General features: G+C 65.2%; 3 protein-coding genes across 3 annotated transcripts; 1 reads left to right on the top strand and 2 right to left on the bottom strand.

Annotated features, from left to right (window-relative positions):
• Nucleotides 1-6,348: 6,348 nt before the first annotated feature.
• On the top strand, nt 6,349-7,389 carry LOC132440356 (secreted Ly-6/uPAR-related protein 1-like). Its single transcript, XM_060035284.1, has 3 exons — nt 6,349-6,493; nt 6,851-6,999; nt 7,216-7,389. The coding sequence occupies exons 1-3, from the start codon at nt 6,349-6,351 to the stop codon at nt 7,387-7,389; spliced, it is 468 nt and encodes a 155-aa protein (XP_059891267.1).
• Nucleotides 7,390-10,679: 3,290 nt separating this feature from the next.
• On the bottom strand, nt 10,680-14,716 carry THEM6 (thioesterase superfamily member 6). The gene is made up of 2 exons (XM_060035326.1): nt 14,090-14,716; nt 10,680-11,958 (listed from the first exon to the last, which is right to left on the bottom strand). Exons 1-2 carry the CDS (start codon nt 14,600-14,602, stop codon nt 11,845-11,847), a joined length of 627 nt encoding a protein of 208 aa, XP_059891309.1. The 5' UTR covers nt 14,603-14,716; the 3' UTR covers nt 10,680-11,844.
• A 5,738-nt stretch (nt 14,717-20,454) lies between these two features.
• On the bottom strand, nt 20,455-22,268 carry LOC132440406 (prostate stem cell antigen). Its single transcript, XM_060035324.1, has 3 exons — nt 22,204-22,268; nt 21,038-21,145; nt 20,455-20,761 (listed from the first exon to the last, which is right to left on the bottom strand). The coding sequence occupies exons 1-3, from the start codon at nt 22,253-22,255 to the stop codon at nt 20,547-20,549; spliced, it is 375 nt and encodes a 124-aa protein (XP_059891307.1). The 5' UTR covers nt 22,256-22,268; the 3' UTR covers nt 20,455-20,546.

Raw genomic sequence — 22,268 nt, 5'->3', positions numbered from 1 at the left:
CACTCTGAGCCCTGACGCTGGTCCCACGCTGAGCCCTGACCCTGGTCACAGGCTGAGCCCTGACCCTGGTCACAGGCTGAGCCCTGAGCCTGGTCCCACGTTGAGCCCTGACCCTGGTCACAGGCTGAGCCCTGAGCCTGGTCCCACGCTGAGCCCTGACCCTGGTCACACTCTGAGCCCTGACCCTGGTCCCACGCTGAGCCCTGACCCTGGTCACACTCTGAGCCCTGACCCTGGTCCCACGCTGAGCCCTGAGCCTGGCCGCACGCTGAGCCCTGACCCTGGTCACAGGCTGAGCCCTGACGCTGGTCCCACGCTGAGCCCTGACCCTGGTCCCACGCTGAGCCCTGGCCCTGGTCCCACGCTGAGCCCTGAGCCTGGTCTCACGCTGAGCCCTGGCCCTGGTCCCACGCTGAGCCCTGAGCCTGGTCCCACGCTGAGCCCTGACCCTGGTCACACTCTGAGCCCTGAGCCTGGCCGCACGCTGAGCCCTGACCCTGGTCACAGGCTGAGCCCTGACCCTGGTCCCACGCTGAGCCCTGAGCCTGGTCCCACGCTGAGCCCTGACCCTGGTCACACTCTGAGCCCTGACCCTGGTCCCACGCTGAGCCCTGAGCCTGGCCGCATGCTGAGCCCTGAGCCTGGCCGCACGCTGATCTCTGATCGGAGGCTCCTGGAGAAACAGAAGGAAGGATGTAGACCTCTTAGCAGGGAGGCATCCTAAGCAGAACAGCCCAGACGCTGGCTGGGGCACACTTCTCCTCACCCTAAGTAGGTAGCAACTTGGCAGAAAGGTTCAGCCTGTGTCTCCCCAGCAGGGGTCACGCAGAAACTCTAGGAGGAGCTAATGCCCAAGGGCCAGGTATGTTACAGAAGGAAAGAACAGGTGGGGGCCCTGGGTCTGAGGGCAGGAAGGCGGGGGGCTGGGTCACAGCAGAGGAACTGGGCTCAGCCCGAGGAGGAAGCTCGGCTGTGCGAGGTGGTGTCTGCGCCGCCAGGATTAGCTGCGCCCAGCATCAAGCCTGGCGGCCTGGTGAAGAGTAGAATCAGAGAGGCCGGGCTGCTGTCTTGGCGTTTGCCCAGGCCTCCCTGGATGACCGGCCTGTCAGCGCCTGTTAGAGCCTCCCATCCTGCATGCCACATCCAGCCATTAGCACTGGGCACCATCGCTGGCTGTAGTGAGGAAAATAGGATCCAGCAGGCGGAGTGTCTGACACACTCTGGGTGTTAAGGAAGGCTAGGTGTCCCCCGACCCAGTGCCCTCCCAGTCTCGGGGTCAAAGACCAGACGCCAAATGGAGCTGATGCCTGGAGGCTAGAAAAGGCCGTGGGGTGAGGCGGGGTGAGGTGAGCGGTCCCAGGACAGAATTTCAACAGCGAGAGGCAGGGGTGGGGAGGGCATCCCTGGTGCAGGAAGGGTGGGAGCGGAGTCTGGAGGGGAGTGAGATCTGGAGCCTTTGGTGGAAGATGGAGGGTCTAACGAGGCTGCAGCAGAGCCCCGAGTGCATCTGCGCACAGCCCTGTCAACAACCCGCCCCTACCCCCCAGCGAGTGTTCCGGCAGCAGGGGGCCTGGAGGAGGGGGTGACAGGGTCACAGGTGGGGCACACCTGGCGAGGCTGAGGCGCAGGCCGCCCTGGGGCGGGGAGGGGGAGCAGTGCCTGGAGCCGCTTGAATCTAGGGCCCAAATCCACATCTCCCCCATCGGAGCCCGGGCAAGGGCCTGCCTGTCAACTGCGTGACCTGCAGTTGGGCCAGGGGAGCCCTGCCTGAGGGGCAGCCCCTGGGCCTTGATCCAGGTCTGCCTGCCCCTCCAGGGGATGCCAGGATTAGCATCCCCAGGTGACCCTGCCCCTTCCCCTCCCACCCTCCAGGGCCTTCCTGTTGGCCCAGCACTTGCCCTGTCTTTGTCCCCTTAAGCCTGTGGGCACGTTTTGGCTGGCTGTCCTGGCGGCCATCTCCCCATCACTACGTCCCACGTGACCACCTCAAAGAAGCTGGGTGCTGGGGCCTGGGGCGCCCTGGGAGGATTCGAACGCGGAACCACTAGACCAGGAATCCACCCTGGAGAAAGGAGTGGGGACCCCAGGCCAGACAGGTGCCTGACAGAGGCAGGAGTCAGGGTGCAGGAGAGCCCTCACCCTCTGCTGCTCCCTTCCAGGTAGCCTGGGGGTCTTCCCCAGGTGCAGGGATGTCTCGGGTTGGGGTGGGGGAGAAGGTAGAGAGCCCCACCGAGGGAGTTGCAGAGGCGGGTGAGGGTCCCCAGTCCTGAGAGGGGGGCCATGAGGGTGCGGGGAGGGGCCCAGGCTGCGGGAGGCGGAGGAAGGAGGAAGGGGCAGGCAGGGGCAGCGGGGGACCACAGAGGAGCGGGTGTCCAGGTGGAGGCGGGTGGGCCCCAGTGGGCGGGGGCGGGTCTCCGTACCTCTGCCGCCCGCGGGAAAACCAGTCCCCCTGATCTGCTCAGCTGAGCAGTCTGGTGGCTGCAGCGGGTGTTCACCATCCCTGCGGGGTGGGCCCGGGACCGCGCGCTGCAGGGACGAGACTCAGGGGACACGGCTGGCGCTGCTGGCGCTGGTGCCGGCCGCCGGCTGTGAGCTTGGTGAGGGGTGCGGGGCCGCCAGAGGGGGCAGTGCCTGGGGGGTTGGGGGGACGGAGGGAGAGGAAGAAAGCAGGGAGGCAGAGGAGATGTAGTGTGCGAAGGGAGAGGTGGGAGTGGGGTGGGCCAGGCACGGAGGGGCTCTGGGGCAGATGGGGCGCCTGCGACCTAGGCCAGGGTGAGGAGGGGTGTGGCGGGGAGGGGCCTCTTCCCAGGGCTGAGACTGGCAGGGGGGTTTGTGGCCAAGGCCCTGGGTGCCCACTGGAGAACAGCCCTTCATCAGCACGGGGCTCCAGAGCAGGGCTTTCCGCTGGGGCGGGCGGGCAGGGTCAGAACCATGCTCCCGGCTCCCGGGCCACGGTGCGGGGGCAGGTCTCAGGAGGGGCCTTGCGGACACCAGGGAGGCCCTGGGGGTTGGGGGAGCAGGAGGTGGAGAAGAGGGAAGCAAACCAGACATAGTGGGAGACTCGGGGTCTGAGAGACATCCCGGGCCCTTGGGGGCCCACACCCAACCAGAAAAGGAGCTGGGTTGGGTGGGCCCCAGCCAGATGGCTCTGCCCATTTCCCAGAGGGGAAAACTGAGGTCATCCCGAGAGACACAGCAAGAGTCAGCGGGGGTGGAGGGGCCTCACTGTGCACACGGGCGGCCCGGGCTGCCATGGTAGGGGTCGGGCACGGGGGCTGGAGGAAAGAGCAGCAGCCTGCGTGCCCTAAGCGCCCCCGCCCCCCACCAGCCTGCGCCCTGACCGGCCTGGCTCTCACTGCCCCGCGGCTCTTCTCCCCTCCCTTGTTAAGCTTCCACCAGCGGGCACACCGGGCCCAGCCCGGCCCAGCCTGCACGCCACATACCCCCTCGCTTGATCCCTGATCCCCTCTGCAGCCCTTCGGGTCCTGCATTTTGCTGAGGACGCCAGGGGTGACCCACCTGCCCCTGCCAGGCCCTTTACTGCAGGGGCCCCAGCGCCTCCGTCTCCCTGCGCCTCCCCAGCGCTCCCGAAGCTGCTTCATCCCTGCCTGGCCGTGGCCCCGCCAGGGGCATAAGCGGCCTCGGGACTCGGGCACCCCAGCTCCAAGCTCTTGAATCTTCCCTGAGTTTTGGTCGGTGGCGACTGGACCCTGGCTGGAGCTGTCCCCCTCAAACCTGGGCCTTCTGGTCAGAGGGCTTGGGAGGTCCGGGGCCTGCCTGACCGACCCGACCCTCTCCACTCCTTCCCCAGTGTTGGCCTTGCAATGCTACACCTGTCCTGAGCCCACCAGCGTGTCCAGCTGAGTCACCACCACGACCTGCAATGCCCACAGAACCATGTGCAAGGCCACGCTCTGCTCTCTGGAGATGGGGCAGTGGGGCCGGGTAGGGTGGGGCCGGGGTCCCAGGGTCAGAGGTGCCGCCAGGCCAGGCAGCCCGTGGGCAGAGAGCAGTCGCCACCTTTGTCAATTCCAGAAAAGGCTTTGGGTCCAAGCAGCCGGGCTCCCTCCCTCCCTCCCTCCCTCATTCCTCCCTGTCCTTCCTGCAATGGGGACCATCTTCACCTGGCTGGGGAGCTGCTGGGGGAGGAGCGGCCTCATCCCGCGGGGCATCTGGAGCAAATCACCATGAGTGCTGTGCAACGGTGGTGGACGTGAGGAGGGGCTGGGTCACGGAGGGACTGAGACGGGGGTGGTGAGACACACACACACACACACACACGCACACAGCCCTACAGGCAAACACGGGAAGGCTGCGTGCCCTTCCTGGCCACTACCCCGCTGCTGCCCCGGCAGCACCCTCCCTGCCAGCCGCCACCTCCGAGGTCTTCCGGCTCCTTCAAAGCCGGGCACAGGCCCTTTCCAGGCAGCCTCCCCGACAGCACACGGGGTCTCCCGACCTGGAGCCCAGACCAGCCTGCTTCTCGGCACGCCCACCCCACCACTGCTTCACGTCCACCTCCGCTGTGACCTTCACGGGCAGCTTCACAGCTGCCCTCTGGGTCGATGACCCTCTGCCTGGTTTACCCATAAAAGAAGGGGGTCAGGGGGCTTCCCTGGTGGCACAGTAGTTGAGAGTCCGCCTGCTGACGCAGGGGACACGGGTTCGTGCCCCGGTCCGGGAAGATCCCACATGCCGCGGAGCGGCTGGGCCCGTGAGCCATGGCCGCTGAGCCTGTGCGTCCGGAGCCTGTGCTCTGCAGCGGGAGAGGCCACAACAGTGAGAGGCCCACGTACCGCAAAAAAAAAAAAAAAAAAGAAGGGGGTCAGGGTGGCTCAAGAGCAGACCTGGTTGCACGGGAGATTGTGGGGTGGGGACCCACTCAGTCTATGAGGCTTCAGACCAGCCCCGCCCCGGCTCCTCTCACCAAGTCCTTCGTGCAGACCAAGCCCCAGGGGAGGGCCGCCCTGCTGCTGTCTGTGCCACACCCGCCACGCGTGACTTGCTGGTCTGACTTGCATTAACCACAGTCTCTCCCTTTGCAAACAACGCCCCCGCTCTGTTTCCTTGCGACCATCTCTCAGTCCACGTGGCCAGGTCACTTCTGCCCTCACAACTGCCCAGGGTCCCTAGTCTCATCATACAGACAGAAATCCAGTCCAGAGGGATGAGAGAGTCACCCCAAGGCCACACGTGGAGACGGCAGCAAAGCTCAGACCCAGGCCTCCCAGTTGCCAGCCCTGAGCTCCTCCCAGCATGCCATTCTGCCCTGAGACTGGGGGTAACTTCCTACCCTGCAGCCAGCCCCCCTCCACCGTCCACACAGCATACACCATTTCATCCACCACCTACCCATCCACTTGTTCTTTCACCCACCCCCTTTCCCACCAGCCAGCCCCCCACTCATGCAGCGCCCATCCACTCATTCCTCCCTCCACCCGTCCACTCTCTCAAACGTCATCTATCCACCCATCTGTCTTTTCAACCATCCATCCATGCATCCTTCCGTCTATCCATCCACTCACCCACCCACCCATCCATCCATCCACACAACCACTCACTGAGCCCTCAGAGGACAGAGAAACCAGAGAGGCTGGGATACCAGAAAGGACTCTGGGTGAGAAGCACCTGGACTGGGCCATATAGCACAGGGGAGATTGGAGGCTATGATGGGAGACCAGAGAGGCCGCTCAGTGAGAAGCAGAGCACAGGCAAAGGCGCGGAAATGGGAAAGTGTGCGGTGGAGGTGGGCAGTGGAGAAGATCCAGGAGCCTGGGGGTGTGGGCAGAGCCCTCTTGTCTGGGGTCTAGAACCAGGAGGCTCAGGCTTGGTCTAAAGGCCATTCGTGGGGACGGGGTTGGCAGTGATGAGGCGGCTGGTCCGGGCACCACCCTCGTCAGCCCAAAGGGGGCCTGGTTGCCCCACACCCACCCCCTCACCAGGCACTCACCTCCTCTGCACCTGGCCTGACACCCCACCTCCGGCCTCTGCTCTGGTGGGTCCCTGGGTCAGGTATACACCAGGTAGAGGACATCTGGGAGTGCAGGAGGTGGACCTTGGCCTGGTTGGGTTTGAGATGGACATCAGTCCAGGCCAGAGCCCGGCAAACAGGCCTACAGTTCCCGTGTGGCAGGAACGGGCCAGGCTGCAGGGAGGGGCCCGGGCAGGCTCCAGCGCTGCGAGGTGCCGCCCCCTCAGGGCCTGTGAGTGCACTGGCGGCCACGCATCCTCCTGCCAGCTGCCTCCCAGTTCTGCCCTGTGCCACCCAGATGGGGCCCAAGGGCTGGCTATAAACCCCAACCGGAGGCCGGCACAGGCTGCCGCCCTCCCGGCTCCTGAGCACAAGGAATGGCTTTTCCCAGGGCCCTGCTGCCGCCGCTGCTCACCTCAGCCTCGACTGTGAGCTTGGGCGAGTGCGGCTGGCTGGCGAGGGGCCCGGTCTCTGGTTCTCGCTTGGCCCACCTCCTCAGTGGGGAGGGGCCATCGGGGGGCTGTGAGGGGAAGGCTTCCTTAGGTCCCCCACTGGGCTCACCTTCCCTCACCCTAAACGAGCCTCCTGGTCCTGAGCCTGGCTTCACCCAGGACAGGGGTCACAGCCCGCTCTCCAGGAAGGCAAACCAAAGCTCTGGTAGAGGCTCGCGGTGCTCAGGTCTGCGCTGGTGGCCTGGGCCGGAAGGGGCTCAGCAGGGCGAGCCGCTCGCCCAGGGAGGGACAGAAGATGCTCGAGGTGGACCCGTGGGGAATGGCCCGGGGCCTGCACCATCCCTGGCCTCTTCTCCAGCCCCTCCTCCTCTGTCCAGAACGGGTCTCAAGGTCGGATGATGAGGGTCTGTCCCTATCCCTCTCCCAGGTGAGGCCTTAAGGTGCTTCACCTGTGAGCAGCCCACGGCCCTTCCTTTGTGCGAGACCATTACTAACTGCAAGCCGGAGGACACAGCGTGCGAGACCTCGCAGCTGATGGTGGAGTCAGGTGAGGCTGGGGGCCCGCAGGCTGGCTCTGTGGGGCTGCACCAGCCTCGGGCTCCCAGCTCCCATCTCAGGGCCACGCTGCAGACCCTAACAGGGTAACTTCCCAGGGCAGCCGTTAGCTTAGGGGTCTCAGGGGAGCATGGGAAGAGGCAGGAAGGGCAAGGTCAAGTGCATGGAGGCTGGGGCGGCTGAAGAAGGCGCTGGGCGGCGGGGCGCAGGCTCTGATGCCTGCCCTCCCCGGCGGAGTTCCGCTTCAACCACAGCCCCGGGGTGACCAGTTCCTGCTCCAGCTCCTGCGAGACCGCTGACCCAGACAGCATTGGGGCTGCCTACCCCAGCTACTGCTGCTCCCATGACCTCTGTAATTCTATGGGCGTTGCCAGGCTCAGTGCTGGGGCCCTGGCCCCTCGGGGGCCATAATCCTGGGTCATCTCCTTTCCTGAAGAGCCTGGCACTGCTGGCGGTCAGCGCTGCTGGCATGCCCCCATGGCCCAAGCTCACTGGGCCTCAGGCTACTCGTGGGATCCTAGGGGAGAGAACAGTTTCAGGGCACTCTCCGCCCTCCTCCTCCACCAAACTTGTAGAAAATAAGGTGAGGCTGGAGACGACCTCTTTTCTTCCGGACGCTGAGAGCCCACAGACCGCCTTCAGGCAGCTGGGCTTGGAACCAGGCGTGTTCTGGCCCCTGAGCCTCATTCTCACCCAGGGCCATTTTGACCCATTTCACAGATGGGAAAACAGAGGCTTAGGGGGAGAAATGCATCCTGGGCCAGCCTTCCTGCATGTCAGACCAGGCAGGACCCATTCCTCAGCCCAAGGAAAATCTGACCCCGCTCCCAGAAGTCCCTGAGACCCTGTAGGCGTCTCCCCCGCCCCCCACCCCCAGGATGGGGAGGAAACTGGGGTTGCAATCCAGTTTTCTCCACGGGCGAGTATGCCTGTCCAGCCCAGGGCTGCCGCAGCAGCAAGGGGAGGCTGGGGAAGCGGGCCTGTGGAGCTCAGCCTGCCTACCCAGGCTGGGTCTTCCCGAGTGTGTAGGAGTGGGGCGCACCTGGGCCTGCTGCCACCCCTACACCTCCACGGGCCTCAGTCACCTCCTGAGACAACGGGCCTACTACATCCCGGGCCCTGGGGACAGCTGAGATTAGAGGCGGCTGTGTGCACGGAACACGAAGGCCGTGCCAGCTCACCCCTGGCCCCCAGGGCCAGCTCGGGGGTCCCGGCCGTGTTGCGCCCGCAGCACTCCCAGTGGCCTGGCCTGTCTGCCCAAGGGTGGGCAGCAGAGCGGCCTCGGAGGCTGACCAACCCCCAGGAGCCCAGGGTCCTTAGGTCCCAGGAGGGCCTGTCTCAGGCTCCTGCCCCTCCCTCACGTGGCTCCCAGCTGTCCCTGGTGGTCACTTGCTCCAGCCCCATTATAGGGAGGCAGAGGCGGGAGCCAGAGTGAGCCCAGGGTGTCTCTGCCCACCGTGCCATCGGGCCTCTGGGCTGGGTACTTTCCACGCTCTGCATTGCGGCCAGACTTCTAGACAGCACCTAATGGACCCTGCACTTGGAGGGACCCTCACCCCAAGGAGTGGGAGGCTGAGTCACTCCCACCTCAGCCTCACCAGAGGAGCAACAGGGAGGGTACCTCTGGGCTCTTTAGGGGTGCAGAGCAGGTGAGCAGGTGGGTGGCAGCAGGCACCTGTGGGGCCTCCGCCCTGCGCCGACATGGCCAGCAGACGGCACGCGCCCCTCGGACCCCTCCCCTGGGCACCCAGGTCATGCGTCTGCCGACACCTCCACCGGGAGCTCAGTGAGGTGGTCTGAGCCCAAAGGGGCCCACCGAGTCTCTGCCCAGCCCGTGGGCCCGCACCCGCCCCAGGAGATGGGAGGCCGCGGCGGAGGGGCCTCAGGAGTGGCCAGAGGGCGCCCGGCAGCTGCTCACACCATCTGTGGGCACGTGGGGCCTCAGAGGCAAGAAGCTGGTGCCAGACCGTGCCCACGTCCCACCTCCAGTCATGGGGAAGCTGGTGGGTCACAGAGAACTGCAAAGGGAGGGGAGATGCCCACCAAGGGTTACCAAGGGCTGCTCAACCCCCCACCCCTGCCCACTGGCAAGGGAAAGGAGCAAGGGTCCCTCTTCCATTAGGTTAAAATCGAGAAAAGGAGAGATGAGGGTGTGGAACGCCACCACTGCCCCCACCAGGAGCTCCAGCGCCCCTCCTGCCCCCGCCCCGAGTGTCCTGCAGGCAGGTGGCAGGCGGGGGGGTCACCTGGGGACCAGATACCCCACAGACAACACAGGGTTGTGGGGTGCTGGCGCGGACTTCCCTGTAGCCATCGGCCTGTGGGAGGTGGGGAGCATGGCCCAGAGGAGAACCAGTGCCCGGCCCGCGTGCGGGCTGAAACAGTCACTTGAATTTCTCAACAAAAGCGGCCAGTCCACGGGATCAGAGTGGGACTCGCCCCAAGAGCCAGGCTGCAGATACACTTCCAAAGCCCCAGCCCTGGCCCCAGTCCCTCTAGTCAACAAGGACCCTCCTCCCCTCTGCTGTTGGCCTGTCCTCCAAATGTGGACCGAGAGCCTCCCCTCCCCCTGCCCAGCTGGGGTGCATCTCCCTGAAGTGGACACAGAAGTCCCCATGCCCCGGGGCAGCCACATGCAACCCAGATGCCCTTGACCATCCTGAACACCCCTTCTCTCTCTCTCTGACACACACACACACACACACACACACACACACAGTGCCAAGTGGGTCAGACCACGCCCAGGCACCCCCATCCTGTCTCCGCAGCCCCCCTTCCTGCTCCAGGGCCCCAGCCAGCCACTTAGGACCACTGGCTGGACCTGCCCAGGCTCAGATCATCTGCGCGCACCATTTCCTATCTGTGGTCCCACCCCGGAACTTGTCCTGTCTGGCAATGCTCAGCTCAGACACCTAATACGATCCCCCAACCTCCCCTGCCCCCGACCTCTCAGGACCTGTGCAAACACCTCTTACACAAAGAGAAACAGACATTCTGTGCGGGTGCCCAACTGCCCCCCACGTGGCCACTGGCTCAGGACAGGCATGAGGCACGGCCCATCAGTCCCCAAGGCCCTCAGGCTGCCCGGAAAGGTGGACAGGGCCGAGGCCCCAGCCGACCACCCTGGCAGCAAACCGCTGACCTGCTCCCCGCCTCTCCAGCCCCACTGTCCCATCGCTGAATGCCTCTTGCAAACCCAGCTGCTTCCAACTGCCCTTCTTTCCCAGGTCCCAGTGCTGGGCCCTCCTGGGCAGGTGGTCAGAGCACGGACACCACCCACACCTCCATCACTCACCTGCCTTACATCCCAGGGGTCCCACTCCCTGCCCTCATGGAGCAGCCTGCAGAACAGCCCCTATGCTCCCCCTGGCCCCCACGCATCAAGGCCCACTGACCTCTGACCCCCCTGGCACCCACACCCTGCCCGGTGACCCCAGGAGCCTGGGGGCCCAGACCCAGACTCTGGGGCATGACCTCCCAAGTCCCTGTGGAAAACTGCAGATGAGGAGAGGACCAGGGCCGGAGGGGCTTGGGGCAGCTCCTTTCTGGCCTCGACCCCATGTTCTGTGGAATGTGGACAGCATCCCAGCCTGCCAGCGTGGTCCCCAAGCTCACCCAACAAGCCCGACAGACCCCCACGCCAGAAAACACCCCTGGGGGACCAGGGCTTCAGCAATGAGGACTCCCCAGCAAGCTCACGTTTAAGACCCTTTACTCTTGGGCTTTCTTTAAATAAAACAGAAATACTGCAGCGTTCCCACGGTGGTTGAGGCAGGTGACACTGTGGGGACACATGAGGGGTGTGGCTGTGCTCCTGGCTCCAGCTGGCAGCGGGTCGTGGACTGGGTGGCAAGGGGGCAGTCCTGGGCCCCAGCTGCTCTGGCCTGCCCCTGGGCCGGAGGGGGCAGCTGCAGGGGCACAGGGGAGCAGGCACCCTGCCCTGGGCAGCCCCCCACACAGGAAAGCAGCAATCCTACACCCAGAGCCCTGACCTCTGTCCCCAGCCAGCCGGGGTGAAGGGTGAAGGGTGAAGATGGGTGAGGGCACCCAGGCAGAATCCCACACCCCAATCCCTCCTCAGCAGCAGGCCCCAGCTAGGACACCCCCAGCTACGACAGTTCACCGCCTCCACTGGAGCCCCTGTGCCATCTGACCTGCACTGGCCCCAGCACACTCTCCAGGGCCACAAGCCTCTGCTGCAGGACCCGCCCCCATCCCAGGAGCCCGGTGGCCAGACCTCCCTCCTGAGTGCCCTTGGGTCAGCCTGCCTGACCCCTGGTCTGCCAGACTCTGCCCTGGGCCTCCCCTTCCCTCACTCGCAGCCAGAGGGATCTGCCTTGAAGTGCCGCTCTGATCCTTCCCAGCTCCTTGCCGTGCCCGCCCCAGCCCTGCCTCCAGGACTGCTTGGGCCTCACCCCCACGGCAGCTCAGACTCCAAGCTCCGGTGCTCAGGGCAACTCCAGCCAGTCCCCTGCTCCAGGCACTCTCCCCCAACTAGACACACGGACACGGGGCTGCACCTGCTGGGTGGGCCACCCCCAAACCCCGCTGCCTGCATGCCAAGGGCCCTGGGCCTCCCAGTTTGCCCATCGTCATCATCCTGAGCGCATCGGAGCTGGTCTGGGTGCCTGTGTCACCCGCACCCCGTGCTCCGCGTGGGATGGGGCGGAGAGGGGCATCAATAATGGGGGCGGGGGAGGGCCCTGGGCGTGCGAAGGGGGCTGGGCCGGTCGCAAGGCCACTCCAGCTCAGAGAGAGCCCAGCCCGGCCAGCCCGTTCTGCGCTCTCTGCCTCCTGGCAGGCGGGGAAGGGTGGGCAGCTGCCCCGGGGTCAAGGCTGGTGGGCAGGGCGGGTAGGCTGTGGCGCTCACTGGTCCTTGACAACACTGCCGAGCCCGCTCTCGGCCCGGAGCAGCTGGCTGCTGGCCTCGTTGTAGGCGATCCAGTGTTGCAGGTCGGCTGGCAGCTCAGGGGGCTCCACCTGCAGGGGAAGACGAGGGTGAGACTCCCACGGGCCGCCCGCTGCCATGGGGACCAGCAGGGCCGGGGGTTGGGGGGTGGCGGGGACAGCCAGGCTGCTGTCTTCACACGTCTGGACCTCGTTCCCCAGCCCCAGCCCCTCCCAGGCGTCCGCGGTGCAGGTTCCTCCCCAGCCCAGCTCTCGGGGCACCACACCCCTCATCAGGCCTGTCTCCCCCGCTGGGTGGCAACTGAGCCCTCTGCACATTCCCAGATCTGGGGCAAAACCCTCTGAAGCCAGCTGGTTGGGGGGGCGACGGGAGACCCAGAGCGGCCAGAGGCAGGGCAGGGGATGGCGGGGCAGAAGCGGCGTCAGAGCGGCTCTGCCGGGAGAGCCCAGGACAGGGCCATGCCTGAGGCCCCCTCTCAGCGCGCCAACAGGAGCCGGACGCCACCTCGCAGCTCAGCACCGCGCTCCTGCGCCCTCCTGCTCAGCCACACCAGCCGCCTCCCTGCAAACTCGGCCACCATTTTGTGACAGGGCAAGGGGCTGGGCCAGGCTGGAGGGGTCCGAGGACTTGCGGGCCTCTCAGGAATGAGGGGGAAAGCCCGCCCACCTCAGGGCGTCAGGGAGGCTGGGCAGAGGTGCTCAGAGTCGGGTCACAGGGTAAGTCTGGGCAGAGCCAGGCTTGGCTCCCGGAAGCATCCTCCTCCCGGCCCAGCTGGAATCACCAGGTCCAGACTTGGCTGTAGCCCAGCTCTCCCTGCAAGGCCGTGCTGCCCCACACCAGCCTTTCAGCATGCAGATCTCTGGGCACTGGGCCCAGCCTGTCCCACACCAAACCCAGGACTGCACCTGGGACCCTCCCGACCCACAGGTTCAGGCCGGGTGACTCCTGGCCATCTGGGGCCGAGTGTCCTCGCCATGCCATGGTGTGGGCGCCCCCTGCCTCTCATGTAGGTCTCACCCATCAGCCCCCGCCTGACCACCCTCCCCTGCAGGACAGTGGCCCTGGCTCCCTCTCCTCTACCTTCTGCTCGCAGCTCTCAGCCCGTCGATTTAAAGCCTCGATGGCCATCCCCTCCCAGCCTCCTGACGCATGAAGGGACATGCAGAGCACCTCTGTGGGTGCGCGGTGGGAGGCATCCAGGCCCTTTGGGGGCGTCCCTGACTCAAAGAGACAGAAAACCAGGGGACTGGGCCTGTGGCCCACTGTGCAGCCTCAAGCAGTTCGCATTGCCCCTCTGAGCCTCAGTTTCCCCACCTGCGATATAAAGGAAAGGCTAGCCTCTCGTGACTAACGTGCGGCTGTGTTCCTCCTCTGCTCCTGTCCAGGGCCAGAGAGGGCAGCACCCTGCCTGAGGGCACCTAGGGGCCCAGCGGGCCCTGGCTTTGGCATGGAGGCTCCAAGCATGTTTTTAGGAACGTGCCTGCAGCAGGAGCCTGCCCTGGCAACCAGCACCGCAACGGCATCCCCAGGGCCCAGGTGCCATGATGCAGCAGCAGGCTGTGCTGGGAGGAGCAGGCCCTGGGGAGGGGCCTTGAGCCCCAGGCAGGTGCTGCAGCCTTTTCTCCAACTGGAAAAGGCAGAAGGGCTTGCAGCTCTACAGGGCTCAGGGCTCACCCCTAACCCAGGTGATGGTGACCCAGCCCCTCAGGTCTAAGCTGGGTGAAAGGGCTCTCAGGTCCTTGAGAACTCCCAGCAACCTCCCCTCACTAACGCCCCAGCCCCCATCTCCCCACCCCACCCCCACCCGGCTTCCATGCTACATTCAGAACCAAGGACCAGTGAGGCCGGCTCCGCACTCCAAGCCACACTTAGACTCTTTGGGAGACGCCTGGTCTGGCCTTCCCTGTTCTGGAAAAGGCGTAGCGTGGGGCAGGGAGCCTTGAGGGGTTAATAAGGGATGGCAGGAGGGGAGCATGCTGAGTCCGACTACAGAGAGTTGATGAGGCGACCCTGAGAGGTCCCAAGAAGAATGGCATCAGTGAAGAAGGCCCTGGGTCCAAAGAAAAGGGCTGGAGCGGTACTCGGCCGGACAGGGGCACCCCAAAAGGGGTAGGCGGCAGGCCTTCCCCAGGGGCGGGGGGCAGGGACCAGGAGTCCTCAGGGTCCAGCGGGAGGAGTGCGCTCGGGGCGGGGGACGCTTACCCTGCGCTTGCACAGGTGCTGCACAACGCGCTCCGGCGAGGTGCCCAGCACGTGCTGGCGGGAGCGCAGCAGCGCGCACACGAAGCCGTCGCGCAGGCTGATGAAGCGCGCCTCTAGGTAGAAGGCGCGGTCGTCCCAGCCCAGCAGGCGGGTGCGCACCTCAAACGGCTCGAGCAGACGCAGCGAGCGGCGGTAGCGCGCGCACGAAGCGGCCAGCACGGCGCGCGCCCCGAGCGCGCGCAGAGCCCCGAGCACGCCGCAGCGGGCCAGGTGCGCGGCGCGCGCCACGTCGGCCTCGCGCAGGTAGCGCGCGTTGTTCATGTGCAGCAGCAGGTCCAAGTCCGAGGGCAGCACGCGGCCCGAGTAGCTCTGCTCAGCCAGGAGGTCACGGACGCGGGGCTGCAGCAGGCGCGCGCGCAGTACTGCGCACGGCACGCGGACCAGGTACCAGCCGTCCAGCAGCGCGAAGTAGGCGAGCGCCAGGGCCAGCACCGCCATGAGCAGCCCCAGCATCGCGGCGGCGGGCGCAGCGGTGCTGCGGGGCCCGCGGCGCTGGTGCCGACAGTGCGCGCGGCAATGCAGCCCTGATGCCCCAGCTCTGCCGGCCAGCCTGGGAACCGTTGAGCGCAGCGCGGCCGGAGCGAACCATCTCGCGAGGCTGGCTGAGGGGGGAGACGCGCCGGAGGCCTGCGCGGAGCCCCGCCCCCCGCCCCGGGCCCCCCCTCCCCGCTCTCAGTGGTCCGTCCCACCCCCGCAGCCCGCGCCGCTTTTGCTTTCCCCGGAGCGGGCGGGGCACAGGGCGGCACTCCGAGCACCACAGCGGCATCTGGCGGTGAGTCCCCGCGCTGCAGGTCTCCCGCAGCGTTGCCCGCCCTCTGCGAGCGCGAGCCCCTCGCGCCTTTCCCTGGCTCTTTAAGACTTGGAGTGACCCTGGAGATTCCGCCTCTGATCTCCGAGGGTCAGAGTCTCCAGCACTTCCCCGGCCTAGGCTGTGGAATTTGGCAGGACACATGGACATAGGCCGGTCCCTAGCGGCGCTGCTTGGAGGCTGCTGGAAACCGACCCTCCTCTACTCCAGAACCACCAGGGGCTGGCTCCCCACTTTCGCAGGGCGACGGCCCCATATGCGGCGGGTTCAGGGAGTATCTCAGTCTGGCCCCAATACACCTTTTCAGTCTCAGCCTGTAACTTCATTACCCCTCCCCCCACATTCACCCCTTCCTCCCCAAAGGTCCTGATAACCGCAGCCTCATTTCCAAGCATTCCCACCCTTTGCACTTTTTGAAGTTGGAGCGAATAACGTCCCGGATGGAGAGGGAAGAGTCAGTAAATGACTCAGCAATCGATTCAAAGGCCTTGCCTTAGGCACTTGGGACGCCTGGCCTGGCAGACTGCCACACACAGTGGGTGTCCTCTTCCTCTTTTCTGCGAGGCCAGAAGGGAAGGCCCAGAGAAGGCCCGGCCGGCCGGCCTCCAGGCCTCTCCAACGAAGGTGTTTGCCAGTGACCCTGGAGGCCGCCTCCTTAGGTCAGTACTGGAGTCCCGGGATGGGTGGGTTTAAGGAGTGATCGCTGAGGTCCCAAGGCTCTGAGAATGCATCTGGCAGCAGCTGGACTGAGGCAACTGGACTTTCATCCAGTCCACACCCAGCCTGGGCTTGGGTTGCGGGGTTCTTGAAAGCCCCTGAAGAAGGAGATCCAGGGGTAGCCCTGTTCCACAGTCCACGCTGGGGCTGGGCGGGCTCCCATTCCACGTTCACTGTCAGGGCAGAGGCTGAGTTTGTTGCTTCTCTGGCTTTGCTTCTGGGGCCAGCAGCTGGGCAGAGTGGGGTCTGGGTTTCCCTGGGCCTTGGCTCTGCTTGGATACTCCCAGGGACAGGGAGCTCGTTTCCTATCAGGGCAGGCCCAGCTGCCCTAGGAAGCCCTGGCGGTGAGAAGGCCCTTCCCGCACACTGCTCGCGCGTGTCCCTGTGATGCTCTCCCTGCCCTGGCTTGGCTCTGAGCTGTCTGTCCGGGGACGAGCTAGCTTCTCAGGGCGAATAGAAGAATGACATGTTCTTGGAGCCCCCCTTTGCTGCTCCTCTGAGAACACAGCCTCCTTGTCACCCACCTTGTCCCGTCCCCCCAGGGAGGGCCCCGAAGCTAGAGACCTGGTTCTGGAGATGTCAGTGAAGTTTGGTGAATGGGAATCCAGCCGGGAGCTTATGAGACCCCTGCCCCCAACTTCCTCACAGCCTGTGCTCCCCCCACCGCCCTGCCCACCTGGCTTCCTTCTGAGCTTCTGCTATCCAGGAGACCACCCAACACCACACACACACACACACACACACACACACACACACACACACTGCACATGCTGTTGTCCCTGCCAGGGGACCCTCCCTGCCCCATCTGACCCTTTCCTGAAACCCGGACTGGGCTAGATCCCCAGAGCCCTGGTCTCACTCCACTTTTACTCACAGATATGATCCGTAGGCAGGGGGTGCTCTCTCCCTGCTGGACCTTGAGGCCAGGAGGCCAGGGCCTGGTCTGTCTCGTTGATTGCCAAAGCCCAGGGCCAGCGGGATGCCCGGTGCACCGAGGGCGCTCAAAACGTGAATGCTGTAAGGACCAGCGCCTTCTCTGCCCCCCCTCCCCCCACCATCGGGCCGCTTCAGTCCCACACAATGGACGCAGGCATCTTGTGATGGGTCACTGGCCGTTTATTGGGAGGCTGGAAGGAGTCCTGGGCGCGGAACCTCGATCCCTTCCCTCGGCCCTGGCTTGGAGTATCCAGCAGGGTGGAGGAGCAGAGGAGGGGTACTTCTGGGTCCCCTTGGTTCCTCAAGGACCCTCGTGTCTGGGTAGCACCGGGCGTCACCGCCAGAGGTAGTCCCGCAGCCTAAGTTCTAGCGGCTGCCTGCTTGGATTCGAGGCTCCAGACCCAAGAGGAGCAGGGGCTCAGGATGCCGCCCGGCAAAACAGGAGCAGCGGTGCGAGTGGCCGGAACGCGGCGGGAAGCCCCTGGACCAGGACCCAACCTCGGCCCCGCCCCGGCCCCGCCCAAGCTCCGCCCATCCCCGCCCCCAGAGTCTCTCCCGGGCCCCGCCCGGCCCGGCCCGGCCCGGACCCCAGCAGCGCCCCGCGCGGGGCACGGATCCTGGCGGCAGCAGTTCTGTGGGCCCTTTTGGCCCAGCCCGTCCGCGTTCGAGGGCTCGCATGGGTCCGCGCACGCCTTGGTCACCACCACAGTGCCACGAAGGGGTAGCCTGCGGGCGGGACAGAACCAGGATCGCGAGGGCGCAGACCTGTTTGTCCGCAGTGCGAACTGGGGGACCGGCCCATCGTGGACCTGAAACTCAGTTCCGTAAAAAGGGGGCGGTCTCCCTAACAGAGGGTAGCTCTATCGCAGCCCTGGGGGAGACCGACTCGATTACTTCTGTGCTGGGGTTCTTTTCTGGGTGCTGTCTGCCCAGGGCGAGTCCCGGAGCCAGCGTCCCCGGTGAGGCAGACCTGGGCTCCCAGGGCATGTGCTGACGTTCAGGCAGCGGGCCACGGTGGTGGTCCAAGCATTGGGCACAGGCGAACTGCTCACCTGCGGGCTGCCCCAACACCCCACAGCTTTTGTGGGGTGGATGGATGGGGTCCCAGCTCTGCGCCCTGCAGCTGTGGGCGCTTGGGCAAGAACTCTGCATCTCTTCTGACTCAGGAAGGGCCCCCTGGGGTACTCCAGGACTGCACAGCACCTGCTGGAGACCCACTCTCCTTCCCATCTAGCTTGACTTCCTGCTGCAGCTGGAGTCCAGTGGGGAGGGTGGGGACATCCCCAGGGAGCCAGACCAGTCATCAACCTCAGCCCCGGCGGAGAGATGTCCGGCGAGCCAGAGTCCTCAGGGGAGGAAAGCCCAGGACTGGGTGTGGCTGGGAGCTGGGGCCAGGGCGGGAGATGCCCACTCAGGGGCCCGATTTGGGGTGGGCAGGAGCCCTCTGTGTGACCCTGGGTCAGCTCCTTCACCTCTCTGGGCCTCTTTCTACCGGGGTTGGAATGCAGCCTCACCAGTTCTAACTGTGTGATCTTGGGCAAGTTGCTTCACCTCTCTCTGCCTCGGGTTCCTCCTCTGCACAGCCCTGCCCCCAAGGGGGGAGGAATGAATGAATGACTGCAAGGGAGGCGGCAGAGGAGTGCGGGGCCCGTGGTGAGCGCTATGCCATGTCTGCGTTTGTCGCCACCTATTACTATAGATGCAGACAGACCAGGACAGTCTCTCTCCCACGGAAGGTGCTCGGCAAGTGGCATCTTAAAAACAAAAACACGTCGGTCTGTCCGGAGGATCACCTCAGCCACCACGGGGTGTCTCGTCCTTACCAAGGAGAGATAGAGGTTTAAAAAAAAAAGCGGTTTCCTGAAGAGAGTGTGACCAGGTGTGTAACTCGCAGGATGCTCCTTATTCTTGCACAGGAAGCATCACCATGAGGGTGAAAACGGGGACGGAAAATGGGGCCCATCCTAGGGCGTGGGGAGAGGGTTCTGCACTTCCTCTTTCTTGCTTTCCCACAGTTTCTGACGATGAAATGGTGTGGGGTGGAGCGGGTGGGGGTCCCAGTCCAGATGCTGCGTTGGGCCGGCTCAGGGACCCTGGGCTGCCCCTGCAGGTGGCCCCCATGCTGTCCTCACCCTTGGAGAGGCAGAGCCCCCGTCAGCCCTCCATCCTGCGGGAGGGGGAGACCTGCCCCGCGGTGCTGGGTCCGGAGCGCTCCTGCGCCTCCCGGGGCCTGTCCCTCTTCTGGAGGCTCAAGGCTGCGTGACCTCAGGGACGGCTCAGGAGGCGAGAGGAGGCCCTGGGTTACAGGGCATGGGGACCCACCCGCCATCTCTCTCCTCTCATGTTGACCCAAAGAATTCAAACCACTGGGGCCCAGGGCACCTCACCTCCATGAGCCTTGGCCCCAGGGCGGAGCACCCCTCCACAGGGAGGCGCTAAGGTGTGGGTTGCTGTGGGCTCTGAGTGCGGGGACCTCTGGTCTCCTCTGCCCTCCCGACGTCACCACCCGCAACACTAGGCTGCCTGGGGCTCCCTGTGCCCTGGCCTGGACTCTGGTGAGTGGGACCCCACCCCACCTGCTGCTGTGCCAACCTGGAGGGTCTCTCCAGTACCCGGGTTCTAATCCTGCCTAATCCACCACCCAGCGCCTGGTGTGGGCTGGAAGCACCGTCCTGTGCAGGCAGGTCTCACCCAGGGCCCGGCCCTCCCTGAGCCCTGGTGCCCGAGGGCAGGGGCCAGCTGGGTTTTCAAAAGGACTTTCCCAGGTATGAAAAAGGCCAGGCAGGGGCCGTGTCCCCTGGGGCTCCCCCAGGCCTCACAGTTAGTTACCCCAGAAGGAGCCCCAAGCGTGCGATGGGAGCATCCTAGAGAGGGGAGGGGCCCGCGGTCGGGGTTGGGGAACTGGCTCAGCACTGGAGACCCTCTTGTACAGTTTGAATTTTTTGCTCTGGGTGTGAAGCCCTTACAACAAACAAAATAAGAAATTGAAGAAACAGACAGAGGGGCTGTCCTCAAGCTGAAGGGGGAGGACAGCGCAGGGGTTCTGGCGGCCTCATGCAGCAGCAGCAGCCCCTCCCACCCTGAAATGTCTCCATGCCTTGAAGTCTCTGGGTCAGTCCTCACAGCAGAGATGGGTCCCAGTGAGCATCTGAGGCTCAGAGAGGTTGAGCAACATGTGCGAGGCCACACAGCAAGAGCCGGGAGGTCCCAGGGACACGGCCTTGCAGCAATGTCCTCCCTTCCAGGAGTCAGACATTTGCTCCTGCCCTGGCCGGAGCCAAGGGCACAGCCACAGCCACAGACGTGGCCCCAGGTGGCAACCTTCCACAGCCCTGGACCCCAACCTTGACCTCAGCCTGCAGGCATGCAAGGACAGGTTCTCTGCAACCAAGCCCATGGGCCTTTATTAAGGGCCTACTGTGTGTTGGGGTTGCTGCCCCAGGACCCCTATGAACATGGGGAGCTGTTCCCCCCTCCAAGCTTCATCTCTTGGGGCTCCCAGGACCTCACACCTCTGACCCTAATTCTACTCGGAACATTTCCTCTCAGCCTTTTTGGGGCCCTCCTGAGAGCCTGCTTCATGCTGGGTGCGGGGGACACCACGGACAGGACCTGGCTCAGCTCGTGGAGGGGGCAAGCAGGGAAGGCTTCCTGGAGGAAGAAGTGCCTGAGTGAAGGTTAAGGGGTGGGTCGGAATATTGGGAGGGGGTCTGATGGGCCATCTGCATGCTGTTCCACATCACAGAGCGCAGCCTGCCGGGCGGTGGGAGCTGGGCAGGAGTCCTGGAGGGAGCCAGGGAGGGCTGGAAAGGGCAGAGGGGCATTGTCCGACCTGAGTTAGGGTTCAGAAGGGGCCGTGACTGGACCGGGTGTGTGTGAGGAGTGCCCCCCGGGCACCACTGCCCAGCATGGGACACAACAGGGTCCTCCTGGATCCTACAGCTGCCCGGGGCCCCAGAACAGCAGCACACCAAGAGCGGTGAGCAGCGTCAGGGTGACAATGGCCGGCTGCAGGGCGTGGGCCCTGCTGGCGTTGCACAGGTCAGTAGAGCAGCATGTGACGTTTTTCTCGCCCACGTAGTAGTTCTCTGAGTCCTCCACACAGTGCGAGCTGCAGCCCTTGCTGATGAAGGTCAGGAGATCAGCAGCACCTGGGCGAGGCATGGGGACCACTGGGCGAGGGCCGGGCCCTGGATACTCACCCACCAAATATAGATGGGAAGCTGGGCATCTATATTTATGTGTGGACAGGAGAACAAGTGGGCAGGTGGGCAGGTGGACAGAAGGATGAACAGTCCAGCGTAGAGACCTAATCCCAGGCCCTTTGAATCCCTGCCAGTGGAGGGAAGGTGCAGGGCTTCTAGGGGATGGTGCAGGGGGCAGGGCAGGGGCACAGGGAGGCCTGCGGGGACAGCAGGGCCACTTACGGATGCGCTCAGTCCAGCACTGGGTCTCAGAGTGGCTGCAGTTCTGCACGTGCTGGCAGTGCTGGTTGCTGACCTCGGCCTGGCAGGAGTAACACTGCAGGGCGGTGCCTGCAAGGTGGGGGTGGGGTGGAGCTCAGAGGCTGCCCCGCCTGCCCTCCCGCGCTGCGGGGGTGTGGGGGGAACCTCTTTTTCTCATAGGTCACACAGAGTAGAGAGCACTGTCTGGTGCACAAGCACCACAAACTGGGGGCCCCTCACAGGGAGGGCGCCACGCCCACCCCCTTGCCTCTAAGGCCCTGTTATGATGCCCACGCTCCTGAGAGGGACGCACACCAGGCAGGTGAGGGCAGGATGGACAGGACCCTTCACACTCCCTCTCAGCCTCCCCCTCCCCCCGACCCGGAGCTGTGAGCCCGTAGGTGCGCCCCTGGCCCGGCCCTGCTCTGTCCCTGGGGGCAGTGGCCCCAGCTGTCATGAGGATTAGGTCTCCTCTGGGTAAAACGATGAAGCTGGGATCCACGTCACCCCAGTGCCAACAGGTTCCCCGCGGCCAGCCTGTGCTCGGGCACCACACACGCCGGCCGACCCGTGTGTCCTCGGGCACCACCACGATCCCTGCTTCCCAGAAGAGGGAGCTGAGGCTCTGAGGCCTTTACTGATCACCCGGGGCCCTGGGCCGGGAGAGTCCCTACCAGGCCCGAGTCCAGACTGGAGCAGTGCAGGCCCACAGCCTCCCCCTGCTGCCCACATCAGAAGCCGGGGCTGGGCCTGGGCAGAAGGATCTCTTCCTTCCGTCCCTCTGTGGCCCTTCTTCACTTGAGGCCCTTTGCCCCTGTGCCCCTCACCCACTCCACAGGCTCTCTGCGCATCCCTCCAGCAGCCAGGCCAGCCCCACGGCGCTGGAGGAGAGACCCCCGCGCTGCCCGGCCTGCTCCCGCCTCGGGGGACAGCTAGGAGATGACCCGGTATCCTTGCTGCACTAAGAGCTGCCCCAGGGGGAGCTGGGTGGGGTCAAAGCCCCTTCTCCGCACCCCTGCCTCGTGTCCTTCCGCCCAGCCTGCCCCCTCCTTCCTCTCTGCCCCTCTGGCCTTCCTCGATCATCCCCCCTTCCCCCCCCCCCCGGCCCTGCTCCCCCCACACTGCCCTGTGGCCCCCTGCGGTCTCACCTGGCTGCAGGGCCAAGACAGCGGCTAGCAGGGCAAGGAGGACAGCCTTCATGGTGGCGGGTGGG

This window comes from Delphinus delphis, chromosome 17 (genome assembly GCF_949987515.2).
Source record: "Delphinus delphis chromosome 17, mDelDel1.2, whole genome shotgun sequence".
Taxonomy (NCBI): Eukaryota; Metazoa; Chordata; class Mammalia; order Artiodactyla; family Delphinidae; genus Delphinus; species Delphinus delphis.
This window is presented reverse-complemented; position numbering and strand designations above follow the sequence as displayed.

Excerpts from the sequence above, each read along its gene's own strand:
- LOC132440356 (XM_060035284.1), top strand. The coding sequence starts at position 6,349 with ATGGCTTTTCCCAGGGCCCTGCTGCCGCCGCTGCTCACCTCAGCCTCG. Across the intron at positions 6,494-6,850 it reads GGAGGGGCCATCGGGGGGCT|GTGAGGCCTTAAGGTGCTTC; the intron begins GTGAGGGGAAGG and ends TCCCTCTCCCAG. Across the intron at positions 7,000-7,215 it reads GGGGCCCGCAGGCTGGCTCT|TTCCGCTTCAACCACAGCCC; the intron begins GTGGGGCTGCAC and ends TCCCCGGCGGAG.
- THEM6 (XM_060035326.1), bottom strand. The coding sequence starts at position 14,602 with ATGCTGGGGCTGCTCATGGCGGTGCTGGCCCTGGCGCTCGCCTACTTC. Across the intron at positions 11,959-14,089 it reads AGCACCTGTGCAAGCGCAGG|GTGGAGCCCCCTGAGCTGCC; the intron begins GTAAGCGTCCCC and ends CTTCCCCTGCAG.
- LOC132440406 (XM_060035324.1), bottom strand. The coding sequence starts at position 22,255 with ATGAAGGCTGTCCTCCTTGCCCTGCTAGCCGCTGTCTTGGCCCTGCAG. Across the intron at positions 21,146-22,203 it reads TGTCTTGGCCCTGCAGCCAG|GCACCGCCCTGCAGTGTTAC; the intron begins GTGAGACCGCAG and ends CCCACCTTGCAG. Across the intron at positions 20,762-21,037 it reads GTGCTGGACTGAGCGCATCC|GTGCTGCTGATCTCCTGACC; the intron begins GTAAGTGGCCCT and ends TGCCTCGCCCAG.